The sequence below is a fragment of the Cyclopterus lumpus genome, chromosome 14 (genome assembly GCF_009769545.1).
Source record: "Cyclopterus lumpus isolate fCycLum1 chromosome 14, fCycLum1.pri, whole genome shotgun sequence".
Classification (NCBI taxonomy): Eukaryota; Metazoa; Chordata; class Actinopteri; order Perciformes; family Cyclopteridae; genus Cyclopterus; species Cyclopterus lumpus.
In genome coordinates this window covers 15,532,369-15,551,052 of record NC_046979.1, presented here as the reverse complement: position 1 = coordinate 15,551,052, position 18,684 = coordinate 15,532,369, and the positions used below count along the sequence as shown (strand labels likewise).

The following is an 18,684-nucleotide window of genomic DNA, read 5'->3' as shown; positions in this document are numbered from 1 at the left end:
CGCAGTACTGTAGACCTGAGCAGATCCAAATAGTAATCTCACTCTAAAGTTCAACACCTGATGCCGAGCTGACTGGTGAGATGAAGGCAGATGTGCTCTCTGTCTACCGCACCTGTCTGCTTCTGTCATTCAGCCATCAGACGGCAGGCAGAGGGAACCCTAACCCTTACCTGCAGCCCCAGATGAGATTAAAGGGATGAGCAGACAGAGAAAGCGAGTCATGCTCTACAAATCCTCCCACACAGTCTGCGGCAAAACAACAAAAAGCCCTCTGAGAGGAGGCTGCACAATACCACCACAATCTGACCTGCTGGCTACAGAGCAAATCCCACTGGAGCACTTTTGAGTTGAGTGCCTTGCACAAGGGTACAGCTTGAGCTGTGGTTAAGATGGAGCGGCAAGCTCTGCTCTTTTATTTCACTTCCATGTATCCTGCTGAACTGGCGAGCTTCTGGTCACATGGTACTTGTTTCATGTTTAGGGCCACTGCAAAACAGTAGTTTCAGTAGCAGGAGAACCGAGGTTCTGAGCAGGATTTGAGACGACTTGGCTGAGTGATTAATAGACCAGTAATATGAAGCAAACTGTGTGTCCCTTGCAGCACGGTGAAGTCAAATTAAGGCGTGATGAAGGCTTGAAAAAGGGGAATAGTGTTTTCAAAATGAAGAGGCTGACTGCACCAATCAGTGTGTGCTCAAAGGCAGAGGGGGTGGGCAGGGATGTGATGATGTCAGTGTGTGACAGATGAAACATCAGACACCCTCTCAGTTTGCACAAAAAACTCGAGAGGCTTCCTCTCGCTGGTCATTGTTGATCAGATCCATGGAACGAGCAGAGCAGGGCGACTCCGACGCTGCTGTCAACAAAACCAGGTACGATGTGTGTGTTTTTGTTTGTTTGTTTTTACTTTAAATTTAATTCTTCTGTGAGTAAATGACATATTCTAAACTGCTACTAACTAAAATCAATATACTTGTATTGATAACGGGGGTGAAAGCATATAGAGTTGTGCAAAATAGAATTATTATAAAATATGTATATTGTACTTACTACCATTATATATTACATATTTTATTTCTTCTTTCTTACAGACTATTCTCTTCCGATGCATATTTTTCCTCCTACTTCATTAAAGCAGCAGAGTAACTTCCTCCAAGAGATGTGCAGACTTTTAGCAGCAATTTCAGAGCTAAATGCATTTCTGTATGTGTAGACCCAACGTGCTCTATATAGCCAGTGCATGTATGTTGTGTGGCGGGTGATGCGCGTCACACATACTGCGAGTGTGTGACTTGGCAGCACTGGTGCAGGTGGTGCATGTTGTCGCAGTGGTGTATCTGTGCTGCTGCTGTGCTCATGGCCCAGAGGAGGGCTGCGGGGGGCTGCTGCTGCCCCAGGGCACCCATGAATGAAGACAATGCCCGTTTCTGCCTGCTGGCTGGGCTCATCCTGCTCTACTTGTTGTGTGGAGCGGCCATCTTCTCAGCCCTGGAACACCCCTTTGAGCTGCGTGCCCGCCGCCTCTGGAAACAGCAGCTGGACAACTTTACCCAGAGATACAGGGTCAACCTGGGGGCCTTGCACACGCTGCTGCGACAATACGAGGAGGCGAACGGAGCTGGGATCCGAGTGGACGCGCTGAGGCCCCGCTGGGACTTTGCGGGAGCTTTTTACTTCGTGGGCACAGTGGTCTCCACTATTGGTAAGCCTTGAAGCTTTTGTTTTCTAAGATGCCAATTCAAAAGTACTTAGATCATTCTTATGAGGTACCAACTTGTACTGTTTGTCAAACTTGACCTTGAACTTTTAACTTTTTGTTTTGTGTCTCTTCTCTAGGCTTTGGAATGACCACACCGGCGACCATAGCTGGAAAAATATTCTTAATCTTCTATGGTCTCATCGGCTGTGCTGCCACCATTCTTTTCTTTAACCTCTTCCTGGAGAGGATCATCACAATGTTAGCTTACATCATGCGCTGGTGTCACGAGCGTCGGCTCAGGTGCGCTGGAGTTGGGGTGGTGTCGAGCAGGGAAGAGTCCTCCGGCGAGGAGGACAGCCTGGAAGGCTGGAAACCATCCGTCTATTATGTAATGCTGATCCTGGGTGTGGCATCGGTTGTGATTGCATGCAGCGCCTCCACTCTGTACAGCCCCATGGAGAACTGGAGTTACGTAGACTCCCTCTACTTCTGTTTTGTGGCCTTCAGCACCATCGGCTTCGGGGACCTGGTGAGCAGTCAGAGACAGCAGTATGAGTCTCAGGAGGCCTACCGACTCGGGAACTGCATTTTCATCTTAATGGGGGTGTGTTGTATCTATTCACTCTTCAATGTCATTTCTATTATCATCAAGCAAACTCTAACCTGGATTGTTGGTAAACTGGTGTGCTCTGGGCGTTATCAGTCCTGCTCCTGTTCTAGACCTGGGTGCCGGTGGTTCTGCTGCCCCTGCCTCAAGAAAAAAAATAACAACCGCACGCGTCCGCTTGCTCACCTCAGACAAAAACGCTTAAAACGCAACACCGTGCAGCCCATCTCATCCCGCTGTCCTGCAGGAAGACACTGCTACACGGACGGCTCAGTGGAGACAGTGTGTGACAGTGAGACGGATGCAGGTGCAGTCGCTGATGGGGTCTACGTAGGCCGCCGTCTGTCAGGGGAGATGATCTCGGTCAATGAGTTTATGGTGTCCAATAAGGTGTCTCTGGCACTGCTACAGAAGCAGCTGAGCGAAACAGCTCATCAGGGCCCACGGCAGAGCTACAGCCATCAGAATGGATTCTCGGGTGGTGTGGGGGCATTGGCCATTATGAATAATCGCCTACAGGAAACCAGTGTGGATAGGTAGCACAAATGAGATGTCGTTCTTGTGTACGTTGCTCTGGGCTCTCTATAATGGGGCACTAATCCAACCTTTTTCCTGGTCGAGTGATTAAGAGAAAGTCAATAATGTATCCTCAGTGTGACAAAACCAAATTCTGTCAACAGAATAATTACTCTTCAATTTGCAATTTGAGCAATTTCAATGGAAGTCTATGCAGATAGTAACGGACTTCCAGCGAGGCTTCTGCACATCCAATAATTAATGACATTTTCTTCTGTGTAGAGAAAGAGAGAAAAAAAAGACTGAATACAATTTAAAGAATTTAACATCACTGTGAGGAGGGGTCTGATGTCCTGAAGTGATTGGCTCATTCAAAAGCAATCAGATGAAAGAAGCAGTAAAGGACCACTTAGAGGGGACTGCTGATTTAAGAGTGCCGCACATGTCCTCTGAGCTCCTCATAAATATGGTTGTATGTGAGGTGGTAGTCAATATTAGAGAACATACAGACGCAAACACAGTCTCCTCTTAGATAACTAGCTGAGTACACTGCATGAAACATTGTAATTGTGATTTGTATTTAAACAGAGCTTCTCAAACGCACTGCAGCAGCTCACGAACACTAAAAAAAAGACACTTTAATTTCTTGATTAAAGTCGCCCATTTTGTTTCATCAATGAATGTCATTGAAATTCGTAGTAATCATGAAATAGCGCTGAGATCCAGGGTTTTCAATAGCGCACATCTAATCAAACGAGGCCCGTAGAGGACGTCCTCATGTCAAAAGTGCTTATAGTCGCAGGATCACGTCATCAGAGCAGAGAGCAAGATTCAGGCTCTCCTCTGCTAGCTGGAGGAGATCCTTTACTATGCAAAACAAACCAACATTTTAATCAATTTTGTGTCATTCTGTATCATCTGCAGTTTTTCATCAGTGCATGGGATGATGAGTGTGGGGAGAAAAAGCTTCCTCCTTACTGACAAAATCCTCCATCTTCCTCTAGTGGTCACGCTTGATGAATTGTCTTAATTGTTCATTTGACAATGAGAAAAATAGTTCTTATGGGAGTTATTGTGGGTAAAGAATACAGCAAGTAGTCAATTAAATATTCTTTATTTAGGTTCAAAACTTTTAACAGGTAATGTCTATACACAGAAAAATACTCACTGAAATGATAAAACAATCTATTATATAATGCGGATACAATGACCCTGAAACTGACCCGTTCTGATGCTGTTTGTTTTATCTTTACTATATAAAAGATGAATAAGGCAGCACAGTACATCACATCAGACTTACGAAAAAAACAAATTTCACACACACTGTATTGAATAGAATGTTTTGAAATATGGTAATATGAATATAGAAATAATTGCAAAAGATATAGGTGTAGAACTTATTCAGGTAAAATAGATTTTGATCGGTCAGCAAATAAAGATGTTAGGGTATTTGGCCAATTTTGGGACACTTTTAGTTCAAAATTAGTTCACAATCCAACTATTACATGCTGTATATATGTTTTTCACAATAACCTATCAAATTATTTGAACAAATACCTCATAACATATCACGTAACGTCACTTGAGCGAAGTGAATCTAATTCTACAAATTCTCTTTTCACAAAAGGTTTAGATATTGTGTGAAGTTTATTTTTTCTTGACTAAGTGTGTGTACTTAAGATTTAAATAGCAGAATTAAACATATTATGTTTTATGTGTTTCTTTGCCTGTCACTTTTTGCCGTTATTAAATTTGTGCATCAGCTGCCCAGCCGCTAGAACTGTTAGCGCTCCCTGTTAGCGCTCCCTGTTAGCGCTCCCTGTTAGCGCTCCTTGTTAGCGCTCCCTGTTAGCGCTCCTTGTTAGCGCTCCCTGTTGAAGCAAATGGATATTTGTTAGCTTTTGGCTAGTGCTAACCCATTATTCTTTCCTCTTTAAAATACAACTCTGGATACGTATGCTCATTTATTATTTCATCCAATGACAATGTACAATTTCACAGCGGGTTGTTATTCAGTTTTACAGTCATTTGAAATTATCATCTGTATTTTCTGTTCACTGAATATGAGGCAGAGGGTTGTTGCTGGATTGTGTCTCTGAGTAAGTTTTACAAAATGTTCTTGTATAAATATAAAGTGTATTAGGCTTTATTAGATCTATTTTGCATTGTACTTGTTATGACAATATGTTGTTTGCTAGTATGATGTAAACAAACACCCCTGTTGTCTGTTCAACATCTCCCTTTTTGTCAAAGTGCACACATGAAGAAAACAGTTTTAATATTGATATTAATTACAGTCCTTCCATGGATCCTTGGAGACCAGCCCAGCTTCTCAAGAGCCTCACAGGCCCTGGACAGACAGGAAATGGAGAAAATAATGGTGAATATACTCTCCATGTTGAAAGAAATAACATGTCTTCTAATGGTTAGAATGGGACAGCTTGTAGTTTTACTCACATTTGGTAGTGTGGGCTTGTGGGTCTCTCTTTGTTGATAGTAAGCAGAAATAATGCAGTTCCTTCTGCAACACACAAGTAACATGGTGTAACTTCACAATACAGGGAACACACACACACGCACACGCACACAAACAAGCACACGCACGCACGCACGCACGCCTGCACGCACGCACGCACACACACACACACACACACACACACGCACACAATTTGTGTATCTTACTTGCTCTGTATGCCTCCACCTGGTGGTAATCCAGGGATGTCGGTGGATGCGAGGACTGTGAGGACAGACAGCAGGTCAGGTTCCTCCTCTCGAATGCACAGCTCATCATAAATCTCTGTCAGATATTAAAACAAAAATATAGAAAGAAAAACATATAAGCATACTTGGAAGTTCCAAAATAGTCCTGCAGTCTTAAATAATAAGCCTTGGAGTTATTCTGTGTTTTCAACAGTCAACAAACAAATCAACCATGAAAAGTCCAAAACCAACAATGCCTTTGAACGTGTCTCAATAATTTCAAGACATACTTCTTTAAAAATGGACCACACACAAATATAGTTTAATTTTCATAAAGTAATCTGCCAAAACAGCTGGGCGTTTTAGATTTGAACAAACATTACTCCAAAGTACATTTGTTGTTGACTATTTTCTGCTGCAGATTAATACACCTTTGGTGTTGTAGTGAGCATTTGCCCCATTTGACAGTATTCTGTATGTGGGTTCTTACTAGTTCTCATGTTGATGGGCATGAAGGAGAGAATGTCACCAGCGTGGCTAACTTATATGTTTTTGGGCAATAGCGGAGATCTATGGCAGAGAGGAATAATCTCTTCCAGGCTCTGGCTACGCTTACACTGCTTATTGTCAGTAGGATCAATTCACTTTTCATAGGATTTGTTAACAACAAGAAACATAGAATATCATAGTCCATTACTATAAATGGTTACACCAGAGCATTAGTAAAAGAGAGGTTTTGACTGGGTTTGTATCAATCAGTTGTACGACCAGATTGCAACTAGGCAGTTTACAAGCTAATTTAAACCTGTAAAAGCGATAGCTGCTGGGTTCCTAGATTGCATTTCGGCCAACGTGTTCCACCTCTTTTGTTCTCCATGCGGACTGTTTACCTGCATTCAACCAAAGTCTATTGAAATGTGACTGGAACTCATCCAACACCAAAATCCTGTCCTGTTGCCTACATAATCTTACTTACTTTGGTTTTAGGATAAATTGAATCACGACAAGTACAGAAGAGGTCCATCTCAATGTGCTTGAACTGCAAATCCCAAATCTCCAGAAAACTGAAAAGTGTCAGCATTACAACATCAAATCGTGCGTGACAATAAGTGCCGGACATGACAGTACATTGCCTGTAGTGTCCCTTGTATATCGATATTGCTCACACACCTGCTACTTTGGACTCCAGCAGGTCCTCCAGTTCAGCCTCCTGGTGTAATGCCTCTGCTGACAGCTGGGGGGCTCCAGGGAAGCACAGCAGGATGATGCTGATGTTGTCCAGGCTGCCCTGTGGAGCAAAGAGATATCAGCAGCGGTGAGTAATGATGGCTGACCTTACGAATGTCAACATCTGATACATTACAACATCGTGGGTTGTAGTTTGAGAGATAAATCTTTTTCACCTCAAAGTCACCTCACAGGTGCATTGGAGCAGTAAAATGTAAATGGAGTGTGGAAGAAGCGGTGACATTTTAAGGTCATTGAGCACACTGAAGAAGCCCTGTTACATAACAGAGTGACATGATGGACATGACGGCCAAACAGGGTGCAGCGAGGATGTTAGCATGTGCACATGTCGTCCATGCTTATCCTGATGTGTTTATATAAGGAAATACAACATAAACAATGACCACAATTTGTTTTAAGCATTGCCTTGAGGTTTTGTGAATCCTGGTTTCCAATAAAGGATGAGTTTATCGAGGGAATTAGCTTCACTTACTGAAAATATGTATCAATTAAATCATGAGCACAATGTAACACTGAAAAGTTGAAGTGGCCTTGACAAGCTAAATCACTTATTCTACAGATTAGTTACTATATGGTGACAATGTCCTTCACTGAACACCCTGAAAGCAGCTATAATATCAGTGGAGGTGGCTGTAGTCAAATAATTATTCTCCCTCACTGGTCTGAATTTATTTTTGATTTTTAAGGATGGTATGACGAGCAATTGTATTTTCTTGAACATCAACCTTCAATCTTCTGCCCTCTAAGAGTGAGAGTGGCTAAAATGAGTCCTCATAAGAACCCAGAATAATCCGATCTCACCTGTTCTGACACCCATACAGACTAGTTTAACGTGGTATCTCACCCTAATATACACATTGAACAGCACCCATTGTCTAAATGAGACTGAGCCAAAGCTCAACCAGAGGTCAGAACTGCTTTTTTAACTTGTTTAAAGGGGCTATAATCAATATTTTCACACTGGATCATATGACTATGTGAAAGTGGTTGCTCATAGTGACAACCCCACAGGGAATTATCACCTGATTCTTCAGTTAACCTCACCTGTACAGAGCATTTTAGTGTCTTTCAGCTAATAGTTTTGTTTTTCAGCATGCAACTTTATTGTTTCTCACTGCTGATATTTGTATATTTTTCAGATGCTCCCTGCCTAGTGCCAAACAACATCGTAGGATATATAAGAAAGTTAGACATAAGAAAAAGGTGCGACTGAAGCAAGTTTTTTGAAAGCCTGAATGAAAGTCATATCGAAGATTGATTGTGATTTATTTGGTGAGTGTGTGCTAAACTGTTGCTTAGTTACCTTCCATAAAGCTTGAATCTTTTCTCCAAAAACTGGAATGACCTCGGCAGCTTTCAAATCAAGCCGAACCGACTCAACAGTCACAGTTTACAGGATTATGTTATTACATAACATCCACTGCCCATGCAAAATTATATAACATAGTTTTATACTGGTATTTTGTTTTGTGTTATTACATTATACATTATTTGCCAGTTAAAATACTGAACATGTAGAAATGCATTGAAAAGGTCAAGATAACACGTGCACTGGTTGTAAGCAGCTGGTTCTGACCTTGTAGAGGCAGAGGTCAATGACTTGGGTGCAGACATCCCTCAGGTCAGTGCAGACACTCAGCCGGTTGTGGATGAAGGCGCACAGGTCCTCGTTGCTGATGGTGTCCCACACCCCGTCACAGGCGAGCACCAGGAACTCATCTGCTGGCGAGCGCTCCACCACACACACCTCTGGCTCTGGTGACACCATCTGCTCGGTGGGCGTCCGGTTCTCTGCTCCCTTGTAGCTGAAGTCCCCCAGAGCACGGGACACTGCCAGGGAGCCGTTGATCCGTTGGATGGACACAGAGCCGCCTGCACTTTCAATGCGCTCTTTCTCCAGAGGACAGTAGGGCTTGTGGTCTTCAGTGGAGAAGCACACCTGGCTAGACCGGCACAGCATGGCCCTCGAGTCACCACAGTTGGCGAAGTAGATGTAATACGGCGAGATGAGGGCGGCCACCACGGTGGTACCACCCCTCTCCCAGCCTTCTCGACGTGCCACAGAATGCAGGTGCTTGTCTGTCTGCAGGAAGCCCTCGGTGATGGCTCCTTTCACCCTTTCAGGGTCGTCCTCTGGCCCCATCCCACCTGTTTGCACAAACAGATATAATGTTGGAATACTTTGTGATTTCTGGATCCGGCATACCATAATCAGAACCTTTTATTGCCAAGTATATTTTCACATACAAGGAATTTGACATGGTGGATGGTGCAACAATGGACAAGTAACATTAAACAATCAACAACAATCAACACAGTGCAAGAAGAAGGTCTTGGTCCTGATGGACCGCAGCCTCCTGCCAGAGGGAAGGGACTCAAACAGTTTGTGTCCAGGGTGAGAGCGGTCAGCCACAATCTTTCTTGCTTGCTTCAGGGCTCTTAAAGCGAACAAATCCTGAAGGGACAGCGAGTCCAATGAGGGTGGTGTCATCCGCAAACTTTAGGTAGCTTGACGGACCGGTGACTGGAGGTGCAGCTGTTGGTGTACGGGGAGAAGAGCAGAGGGGAAAGAACGCAGCCTTGGGGGGAACCGGTGCTGACACATCATTACTTAGAATAGGATAGATGTTTGCACAATGCAATGAGGAATGATAACAGGGGAACATCATCTCTCTTTCACTGTAACTATAAGCCTTTTCTTCAGACTAAAACATAGGTGAGCATCATTGCAACCTACAAAGATAACAACACTCTACAACACCGATTACATCTTTTATATTCATTCAGTTGCACATCGTTCACCTGTGGCTAGGATCTGACCCAGGAGGTGCTGCGAGCAGTACTGTGCCACAGTGCTGCCTGCATGACCATCGAACACAGCGAAGAAGCTCCAGTCGGCCAGTTCTCCACCCAGCTGTGGCACACAGTTGTGGAAGTCCTCCATGTGGGCCCTCCAGCCCTGCATGCTTCCCAGGGCATAGGTAAGGCCCCAGCGGGCGCAGCCCTCCTCAGTTAGCTTGTCCAGGACTGGCCGGTCCAGGTAGGGGCTAGGAATGACCTCCTCCCTCTCGCCATCCGCTGGCTGTTCTCCCTCGGCTGCTCCTCCACGGCCCCCTTTGAAGAAAGAGCTGACCCTCTTCTCTGTCTCTTTCACCAGCTGCCGCATAAACGCAGGCATCTCCACGCTGCCCTTCCTGGATGTCCTCATGGCTTTTATTCCCAGGTGATGTGAGTGGAATCTTCTGCTATCCCCTCCTCTGCGTTTGTGGCCAGGACGAATGGCTGAGCCCGGCCTGATGCTGGGCCTGAGCAGTGTCTGCGTAGCCCTGCTGCTCCAGGGCTCAGAGCATGGCCGCCTGAGCTGATAGATGCTCTCAGTGCTGGCTGCTCACCCCCCTCTCTCTGCTCATCTCCTACCTCTCCTCTCTCCTCTCTGGAGACCTCAGTGATCAGTGCTCTCTCCTCCACTCATCCTTCCTCTCCTTCTTGTTCTCTCCTCTGTGCTGCTGTGATTTCACCCTCTTCCTCACTTGTTCATAGCTCTTCCTTCTTTTACCAGCTCTCCCCGTGTTATTTTCCCTGCCTCCTCCTGTGATTGGCTGGCTATTTATGTGCACCAATCCCTGCTTCGCTTGCGTTGCCACTGTCACGTTAGAGCTCACCCTCTCTCGCCGTCCTTCTATCAGAAGCTCTGTCCCTCCCACATGTTTGGTAATCTGAACGTGTGATCGGTTGGGATTATGGGCTGTCACCGCTGTGGATTACAGGACTGTCGGCCCTTTAGCACGTTACTGATGGTGGAAAGAAGAGACACAGGGGACAGAAGGTTTATTTTCACAGGTTTATGCACACAGTTGATCCCTTTTAAACGGGCATTTCCCTTGTATACATGAAACATGGTGACAGTGCATGTGTTGCACCTCTGCAGGGATTAATTACAGATCATCAATTAAAAACAGAAATGCATTGATTATTTAATTAATAATATAATTTTTGTATTTTGATTAATTAGTATCATTATAATTTGTTATAGTCTCACTTTAATAAGTTTATGACAGATCTTTTTTACTCTGGAACTTAATGTGGCAATAAAGCAAAAAAACAACTTTAGTCCAGATGTGGCTTTTAATCATGGGTGTACAATTATCAGTAGTTTTGTTTAAACTCTTTCTAAAATAAAATGGCAAATATAATTAGCCAACAATGTATGTCTTTATAGAGACAGAAATGGACAATTAAGTGAAGATAACTGTTTATAAAATGTTGAACATATACAAAATTGTTTGCATGATTATGCATGTCACCACAACATGACTTACAGCTCTTTTTTGGCACAATTCACCAAATAACTGCTTAACTCTGGAGTCAGCCTGGATGAGATCTGCTCTCTGTAATTCTCCCCATACTTCGATGTTGGGGCTGACACTCAGTGGTGCTCCTGTGACCAGCAGGCAGGAAAGGATGGAGAAACAGTTTGAAGCATTTAATCAAACTCACTTGTCATGTGGAGTCAATGGGTTTTTAATGGGTTTTTGGTTAGATCCCTCAAATAAGAACTAGTTAACACAAGCTTCAGACATTTTCACGTTTTGCCCTTCGATATAAAATATATCTATAGAAAATAATTATCTTGGGAATTTTTAAACTTTTAAGAAAAAGGTGGTTGCTATCAAGTGCCAAAATAAGACGCTGTGCATACACACAACTACTGTACCGGAGTATGTAGAAGAGGGTCTAGTTTACATTAGTCTGTCATACACTTTCCAGTGTTAATGTTAGCTATACATTATAAGTATATTATTGTTTTATGCTTTTTACTTTATTTAAAAAAAAAAAAAATGGTATTCATCAAGAACAAAGTAAATACCAAAGACCACACTACAAAGGATTACAAAAGGTCCCCAAGCAGCCATATACATACTATATATATACAAATACAAGTAATTAATTTAAACTATTTGTATGTTGTACTCCAGTAAAATAGCACTAAATTACATTTGAAAAAGATACATAAAAGGTAGGTATTATATGTATCTACCGTAAGTACATGAAGGGCAAAGCATACTTCTAATGGTATATTCCATCTAGAAGTTGAAACATTTGATAATAATTCCTAGGGTTAGGGTTAGACTCCATTTCATCAGTGTGATTCATGATATGACTTAAAGCTACATTCGGTGCCTTAAATAAAAATAACTTTTTGTCTTATCTACTCAATATATATAAATAAATAAATAAATAAATACATATAAATATATATGTATACATACATATATATATATAAATATATTGGGCAGATATGACAAAAAGTTATTTATATATATATAAATAAATATATATAAATATATTATATATATTGAGCAGATATGACAACAAGTTATTTATATATATATACATATATTTATAAAAATACATTATATATATTGAGCAGATATGACAAAAAGTTATTTATATATATATTTATATATTATATGTTGAGCCCACCATACACACAAACACTCTTTTGAAATCAAAATTCCGCCCCTGCTAAGGGACTTGCATGCTGATGTCTCAGGTTCCCAATTTGACAGTGTGCGTGTGTGTGTGTGTGTGTGTGTGTGTGTGTGTGTGTGTGTGTGTGAGAGAGAGGTAGAGAGAATCCAAACGGGGGTATCCAATACAGGATAAAATTAGGCCAGCCAGGCCATGTATTGCTGACGGAGCTGGGTGGCCAAAAAAAGCCTGGAGTGCGAGCCAACAGTGGAAGCACAAGGAAGGGAGGAAAGCAAGCAGGATCGTCGCTGAAATGGCCACCAAACGTAAGAAAATTAATGGTGACAGTTTAAAGTAAAGTGAATAAGAGCAGACAGGGAGCTGGTCAGAGTCCAACTGTCAAATGGAGGAGGAAAATATCATTTATTGTTTCCCCTCTGCATGGCAGGTGTTAATAGACAGGATGACTAGTCAAATACTGAGTCCTGCATGTCTGTCATTTGGTGGACAGATGGGACTCAACTAAATGAGACCCTATTGCTGATTGAATGTTGTTTGTTTGTTTCATTCTTAAAGGTCCACATTTCCCCAGACCAATAGAAGATTGACAAGTTCTATTTTTATTTTTTTCTTCTAAGGCTATTTTTTAGGTTATATTTTACTTTTGTTAACAGGATTATAATCAGAGTGAGGTTATGCCATGCTTGGAAAATGTTGGCATAAGTGTCTCTGTTTCTGCCTCCTGTCCAAATTTACCAATAAATAAGAAAACCTGAAAAAAGTTCACTGATACCTTTCGTTAGAAACCTGGTTATGAAAATGGGTTGCTGGTCGAATGTGTGCATGTATCAGTTGCTTTAAATTGTCTTTTGAGATACAAATGGTTGTTGTTAGTGTCTCTGTGTGTGTACATATTTATGTGTCAGATTCCTAACAGTTTGTTTTATTTAGAAAATTACCTTGAGATTAACACTGGAGTTAGCAGGCTACATTAATGTGTTGGTGTTTGACAATCTAATGTCATACTGTGACTCAAAGTATAATTATTGCATAGTATTATTTATATGCATTATCACACTATCATGCGAATGCATATTTGTTCTTGAAATTTGAAAAGAAATGAACACAAATATGCTAATTCTTAGGATGTCCTTGATTGGAATACGAGGCCTGAATTTCTCCAGTTGAGTCTCGTGAACTGTATGCTAACATTGTAAAGATATTAAAAACAATTGTACTGAATAAAACTTCTAGATAGGTCTAAAAAGAAAAGGCTATTTATTTCTTGCAACATAATAGACCAAATATTAATATATAACAAATATATAATATACCAAATAGACAACATATGTTGTATCCATGTATAGATAGCTGGCTTATTTAGTGACTCAGTTATTGTCTAAATAGAAAATAACTCAACATCTATGTTTTAAAACACTCGTTGTCCATCTCGCCGCTCATTGAATTTAAACTTCTCTGTCTCAGATTGTTTTTGTAATAAACAGACGAAGACAGACGAGGATCTGGGTCGTTTGGATCAGCAGTCGGAATCAAATACACTCACTGCTTTTTTAAAGGGTGTCACTTTTCAAAGAATTTTGGAAAACTGATATGAAGCTAATCCTTACCATCAGGCATCCTGACAGCAACTGCAATTGAACTTCTCTCCACCCTTCTGTCATCCATCTTAATTATACCACAATGATGAGTTATCAACTGGTTATAGTGATTATGGCTCGACAGTCCAAAAGAAAAAGCAAGAAAGAAAACACTGCTTCATCGGCAGGTGTTGCAAACTAAAACCTGAAGATGGTCACAAAAGTTGTCACCAAAATGAAAACAAATGCATCCGATTGATTTCTATATTTATAAAGAAATCAAGTACCGTGTCTAATTGATCAAGGCCTTCGTGACTACGGAGGAGACGGGTCTACTAATCATGCATTCATTGTAATTCATCTCATTTACTGTTTCTAACTTGTGTGTTTGTGTGTGTGTGTGTGTGTGTGTGTGTGTGTTCTTGAGTAGTTGTGGATCTGGTGTATTGGCGTAAAATGACAAAGACCTGTGTGGTGTTCACGGGGCTGGTGATCAGTCTGGCCAGTCTGTTCCAGCTCAGCGCCATCACCGTGCTCTCCCACCTCTGTCTGGGTGTCATGTGTGTCACCTTCACCCTCCGGCTTTACTATAAACTGCTGGAGCTGCTGCGCTGGAACCCCGGGGTCCATCCTTTCCAGTGAGTCCGTCAATGTTGATCTAGTTTTCCACCTCCAAGCCCACACTGAACGCTGCTCTTCAGGGGTTGATGAGCAATCATGTTGCACTTGTGGATACATGTATGGCCTCTGTGCTTTGCATCACCTGTACGCGTGTCTTTCTCCAGGTCGTATCTGGATCATGACAGCTCTCTGACAGATAAGGAGACGGTGATGCTGGTGGAGGAGGTGGTGCTGCTCATCGCATTTGCCGTCACAGAGATCAAACGGCTCATTTTCATCGAAAGCATGATCGACTCAATTAAGGTCAGAGTATGACGTGTTTGCAGCTCCACAGAGCATTTGTTGACAGTATTATTATTATTATTATTATATGCTATTATTGTTTTGCCCTCTCAGTTTGTCGGGCTCCTGTATCTCCTGTCCTATGTCGGAGTCCTAACCAGCGGACTGACTCTGGTGATAACTGGTGAGTTCTTCATTCAAAAATAGCTCATGAGTGTTTTCTAATCTGCCAGCTCTATAATTAAGGTCTATAGATAAACAAACACGACTCAGTAAAAAGTAAGGGAAAGATCACGGACCGGGTTTAAAGAGACCAACTTTGACGAGAGAGAACAGGTCTCTGTTTCAAAGTCAAAAAGAGTGTCCAACCACTCACCCTGACCTTATCCACACAGACATGTTGTACACCACACATTTCAATGGAAAACAAACGTACTTCATAAATGTATATAAACTGAATTAATTCCTCCTTTGTCTTTGTTTCACAGCTGTGATCGTTGCCTTCTCCCTTCCTCTGTTGTACAGAAAGCAGCAGGTGAGCGATTCCTTCTTTGAACTGCAACATTTACTCCAGCAGAAAAAAAGAGAAATAATAAACTATTAACATAATATTATTAAAAATGACTTGATAAATAGAAGTTGGACACAGAAATGCTTTGAATGCACGTCCTGTCTGTCATTTTGGAAACAGATGCGGATACGGAGGATGGTTAGAGCCGTCAAAGCTTTTGTAAAGAGAATCAAAAACCTGTAAGTAACCTGCTCTTTTATGTGCTCATGCCAACACAATATGAACATATTTTTGTTGCGATGCCGCTGTGTCGTTGCAGGTGCCTCGGCCTGTATGCTTCAGTGAGGCCCTCTCCAGCAGCTGCACCTACACTTGCATCCGCAACTGCACCGAAACAGAAAGCCAAGTCAAAGTAACTCGTTGGTCGCGTGTGGAAAGCACCCAGGATTTAGAATTTGGAAAATGTTGGAATGGTGCATCCTCTTTTTGGGCCGCTTTGAGGGGAAGCTCATTTCTATTTCTCCACCATGATGTTTGTTTATGGGAGCAAGACTTAATCGATCCGGACAGCTGAAACAAAGCTGCTATTCCCTCACGGAGAAGGAGTGGAAATGTACGAGGAGAAGAATTTGAGTAACTGCGATGCTTTCTGTGGGATGCGTTTAATATAACTAGTTCACACAGTCATCTACTGCAAGCAGGGACAGAATAGCACTGTCCCCCCCCCCCCCCCTTTGTAAGCAGGTCTATTTTTACACAACAGCGGGCACCATGTTCCTGTTAAGCTGCAGAATTATGCATAACGAAACAGTGAAGCATTATTGCTGCTCTCATTATGTAGCATCATACATTGTTAGCTGGCGAGAATAAATCTGACATGAACACCACCTGCCGCTAATTAACATGAAAGGTTTTGCACTTGCTACATTGAAGTATTAGCAAAAACTTTTTTGTTTTTGGAACAAACACTGTACAACATTCATGCGAAATAATGACTACATTGTCCTCTGCGCTTCATGCTCATTGTATTTGGTCAGGTTCAAACACTGATTCCTCTTAATTAATGATTAAAATAACAAAGTGCAGCAAATCTTAACAAGCGAGAGCAACTTCAACAGTAACTGATGTATGGCACCAATTTTTACTTCAGACAAGTTTATTTTGGCTCTCATATTTAAAATTCTGCTGGTTAAAACTTAGGCAAAGGAAACGAGCTGTGACCATAATATTAATTATACTCCGTGTTTGTGTCCGCCTCATGAATAATTCCAACATTGAGTTCCTTTTCAGCTCTCACCACCGACTCCTCATTACGAGCAACAGAATACGTGAGTGAGCTAAACTTTAAAAAAAAAATATTAAACCAAAAGTCACGTTGTGGGCAGAGAAAGAAATGTTTAAAAAAAAAAAACTCTGTAGAGGTGATGTGAACGACTGAGTCAGGTGATAATTATCTGTGTCTTTGTCACTATGAGCAACCCCTCTTACGTAGTAGTCATGGAATCCACTGCTAATGTAAAAACAATATTGATAATTGCTGCTTTAAGCTTGCCAGAAAGTTTGTGTCCCTTGGATCAAAAATTAACACTTCACCTCATCTCAGTTGCATGATTGTGTGAACCAGTTCACTTGAATATGCTAACAAATTAATTTTTAGGAAGCCATTAAATTCCATACTCAGACTCTTCTGCATGTAGTGCAGTTTCAGGCATTTTATGGAAATGTTATCACCCTGAAGGTAAAATTATCAATCCTACAGCATCAAGAAAATGACATGTGAATCAAGAACTTCCTCCATGATATCTTTTGTCAGTCCATAGAACCGTTTCATACTTCCAGCGAGAATCTCAGGTTTTCATGTCAATACAACTGGTCGCTGGCACAACTCCATGTTAACATTTTCCAAACCAAGAATGTGTTCTTTCATTTCTAAAAAAATTAATTAAAAAAATAACCAAGTCATCGCTATAAAATTACACAAAAAACCTCATGAAACAAAATCTAATTTTCTCTAAAAAGCAACACGGTGGAAAAACCTTAAGGGAACGGAGTTCTCTGATTGTTAAAGTTTTAGTATTTTAATGAGTTAATTGGACAAAGTTTTAGCCGTTGCTGTAACTCAGACTCTCCAGTTGTTACCTGACATGGAGCATTGCACTTGGCAGCTTGCTCTCCCTCCACACTATACTTGATAAATTGTCACTCAGTGTGACATCGTCATTAAAACTTTAACTAACATAAGGTTAGAAAGATGACACGCTTCAACTATGGGTGACCTATTCTTCTAATTACCCGTTGTCCTTTTGACAGCTGTATGTTTTTATCTGCCAAACCTGAGCCAGTTTACATTGAGCAGTTATTTCAATGCAGCCGTTCAGCTGGTGCACGCCTGTCAGGTGAATGTTGGTAACCATGTGGTGCTCTCTAGTGGTCGGTGTTAGACCTTGAAACGCAGCTGCACTAACATGTCTTAATGAACTGAAGTTATTCACGGTCAGTTCACACTATTGGCCCAGGTTGAAGCATCCTTCAAAGAGGGCGTTGGTAACTTCAGTATGTAATGAAAAAATAAAAAAGGGTCAGTACACCTCAGCTATTGAATTCTTTGCTATAATTTGACCACACCACTTGTGAACCGTTATCATAAGAACTATTTATTTGGTAGAAAGTAGTCCTGAAGTCCTTAGATTGTCTTCTTGCTACTATTAGAAGTGAGATAATGTATTTTTGTGATTTGGGTTAACCAGCCTAAATATGCACCTATGCAATCGCTGATATCACTTAACAGAAATGTGGAATTGGCATCTTTTTAGTTTTTTAGGTGTATGTCACTTAATAACAGTAAATGTGCAGCAAAATAAAAGTGTAATCATGATTAGAAAGATGTTTAAAGTGAGTCATGACAGGGTAGCGTTATGGTTGTCACTCATCTTTTCTTTTAGATCCGACTTATTTAATTTTTTTTAATTGTCATTCCCTATTGTTTTTGTTCCCATTGTTGCTTCCAAATAAAAGGTTATTTACTAAAAATGAAGATTCATTAGCTTGGTAAATCTTACATCACTCCTGTTACTTGTGTTAACTTTATTAATAATGATGTCAAAGTCCTTTTTCACAGCAGATGTTTTGACTTAGTAGAAGAAGCACAGGTGTCCCTTACAATAAAGATGTTCTGTTCACGTGTACCAGTAACACATGGCAGTGTGAACCATACACGCACAAAGTAAAGCAGCTATGGAGTTCAGCCATCTGTATTGTATTATTTACACCTGTGCTATGCCTACTGCGACGAGTCAGATGTCCTCTTGAAAAGGACATATTGCTCCAAACTGGTACAGGCAAAACAACCATTAAAGTTCAGAAACAGGCGATTTAAGTGTTCAGAGAAAACCGCAGAGGTTTGTTTAAAGAGACAAATATGATAACGTGG

General features: G+C 41.4%; 3 protein-coding genes across 4 annotated transcripts; 2 read left to right on the top strand and 1 right to left on the bottom strand.

Annotated features, from left to right (window-relative positions):
- Nucleotides 1–1,356: 1,356 nt before the first annotated feature.
- LOC117743025 (potassium channel subfamily K member 13) lies at nt 1,357–2,846 on the top strand. Of its 2 annotated transcripts, XM_034550753.1 has the most exons (3): nt 1,405–1,702; nt 1,837–2,381; nt 2,457–2,846. In XM_034550753.1, exons 1-3 carry the CDS (start codon nt 1,405–1,407, stop codon nt 2,844–2,846), a joined length of 1,233 nt encoding a protein of 410 aa, XP_034406644.1. The 2 variants fall into 2 exon arrangements, with proteins under 2 accessions (XP_034406643.1, XP_034406644.1); XM_034550752.1 differs by having other exon boundaries at nt 1,357–1,702; nt 1,837–2,846.
- A 2,218-nt stretch (nt 2,847–5,064) lies between these two features.
- Nucleotides 5,065–9,978, bottom strand: ppm1nb (protein phosphatase, Mg2+/Mn2+ dependent, 1Nb (putative)). The gene is made up of 6 exons (XM_034550755.1): nt 9,573–9,978; nt 8,347–8,918; nt 6,693–6,810; nt 5,505–5,619; nt 5,280–5,343; nt 5,065–5,172 (listed from the first exon to the last, which is right to left on the bottom strand). Exons 1-6 carry the CDS (start codon nt 9,976–9,978, stop codon nt 5,164–5,166), a joined length of 1,284 nt encoding a protein of 427 aa, XP_034406646.1. The 3' UTR covers nt 5,065–5,163.
- A 2,577-nt stretch (nt 9,979–12,555) lies between these two features.
- On the top strand, nt 12,556–15,670 carry rtn2b (reticulon 2b). Its single transcript, XM_034550911.1, has 7 exons — nt 12,556–12,568; nt 14,271–14,478; nt 14,626–14,764; nt 14,858–14,927; nt 15,232–15,278; nt 15,435–15,493; nt 15,574–15,670. Exons 1-7 carry the CDS (start codon nt 12,556–12,558, stop codon nt 15,668–15,670), a joined length of 633 nt encoding a protein of 210 aa, XP_034406802.1.
- Nucleotides 15,671–18,684: the final 3,014 nt, after the last annotated feature.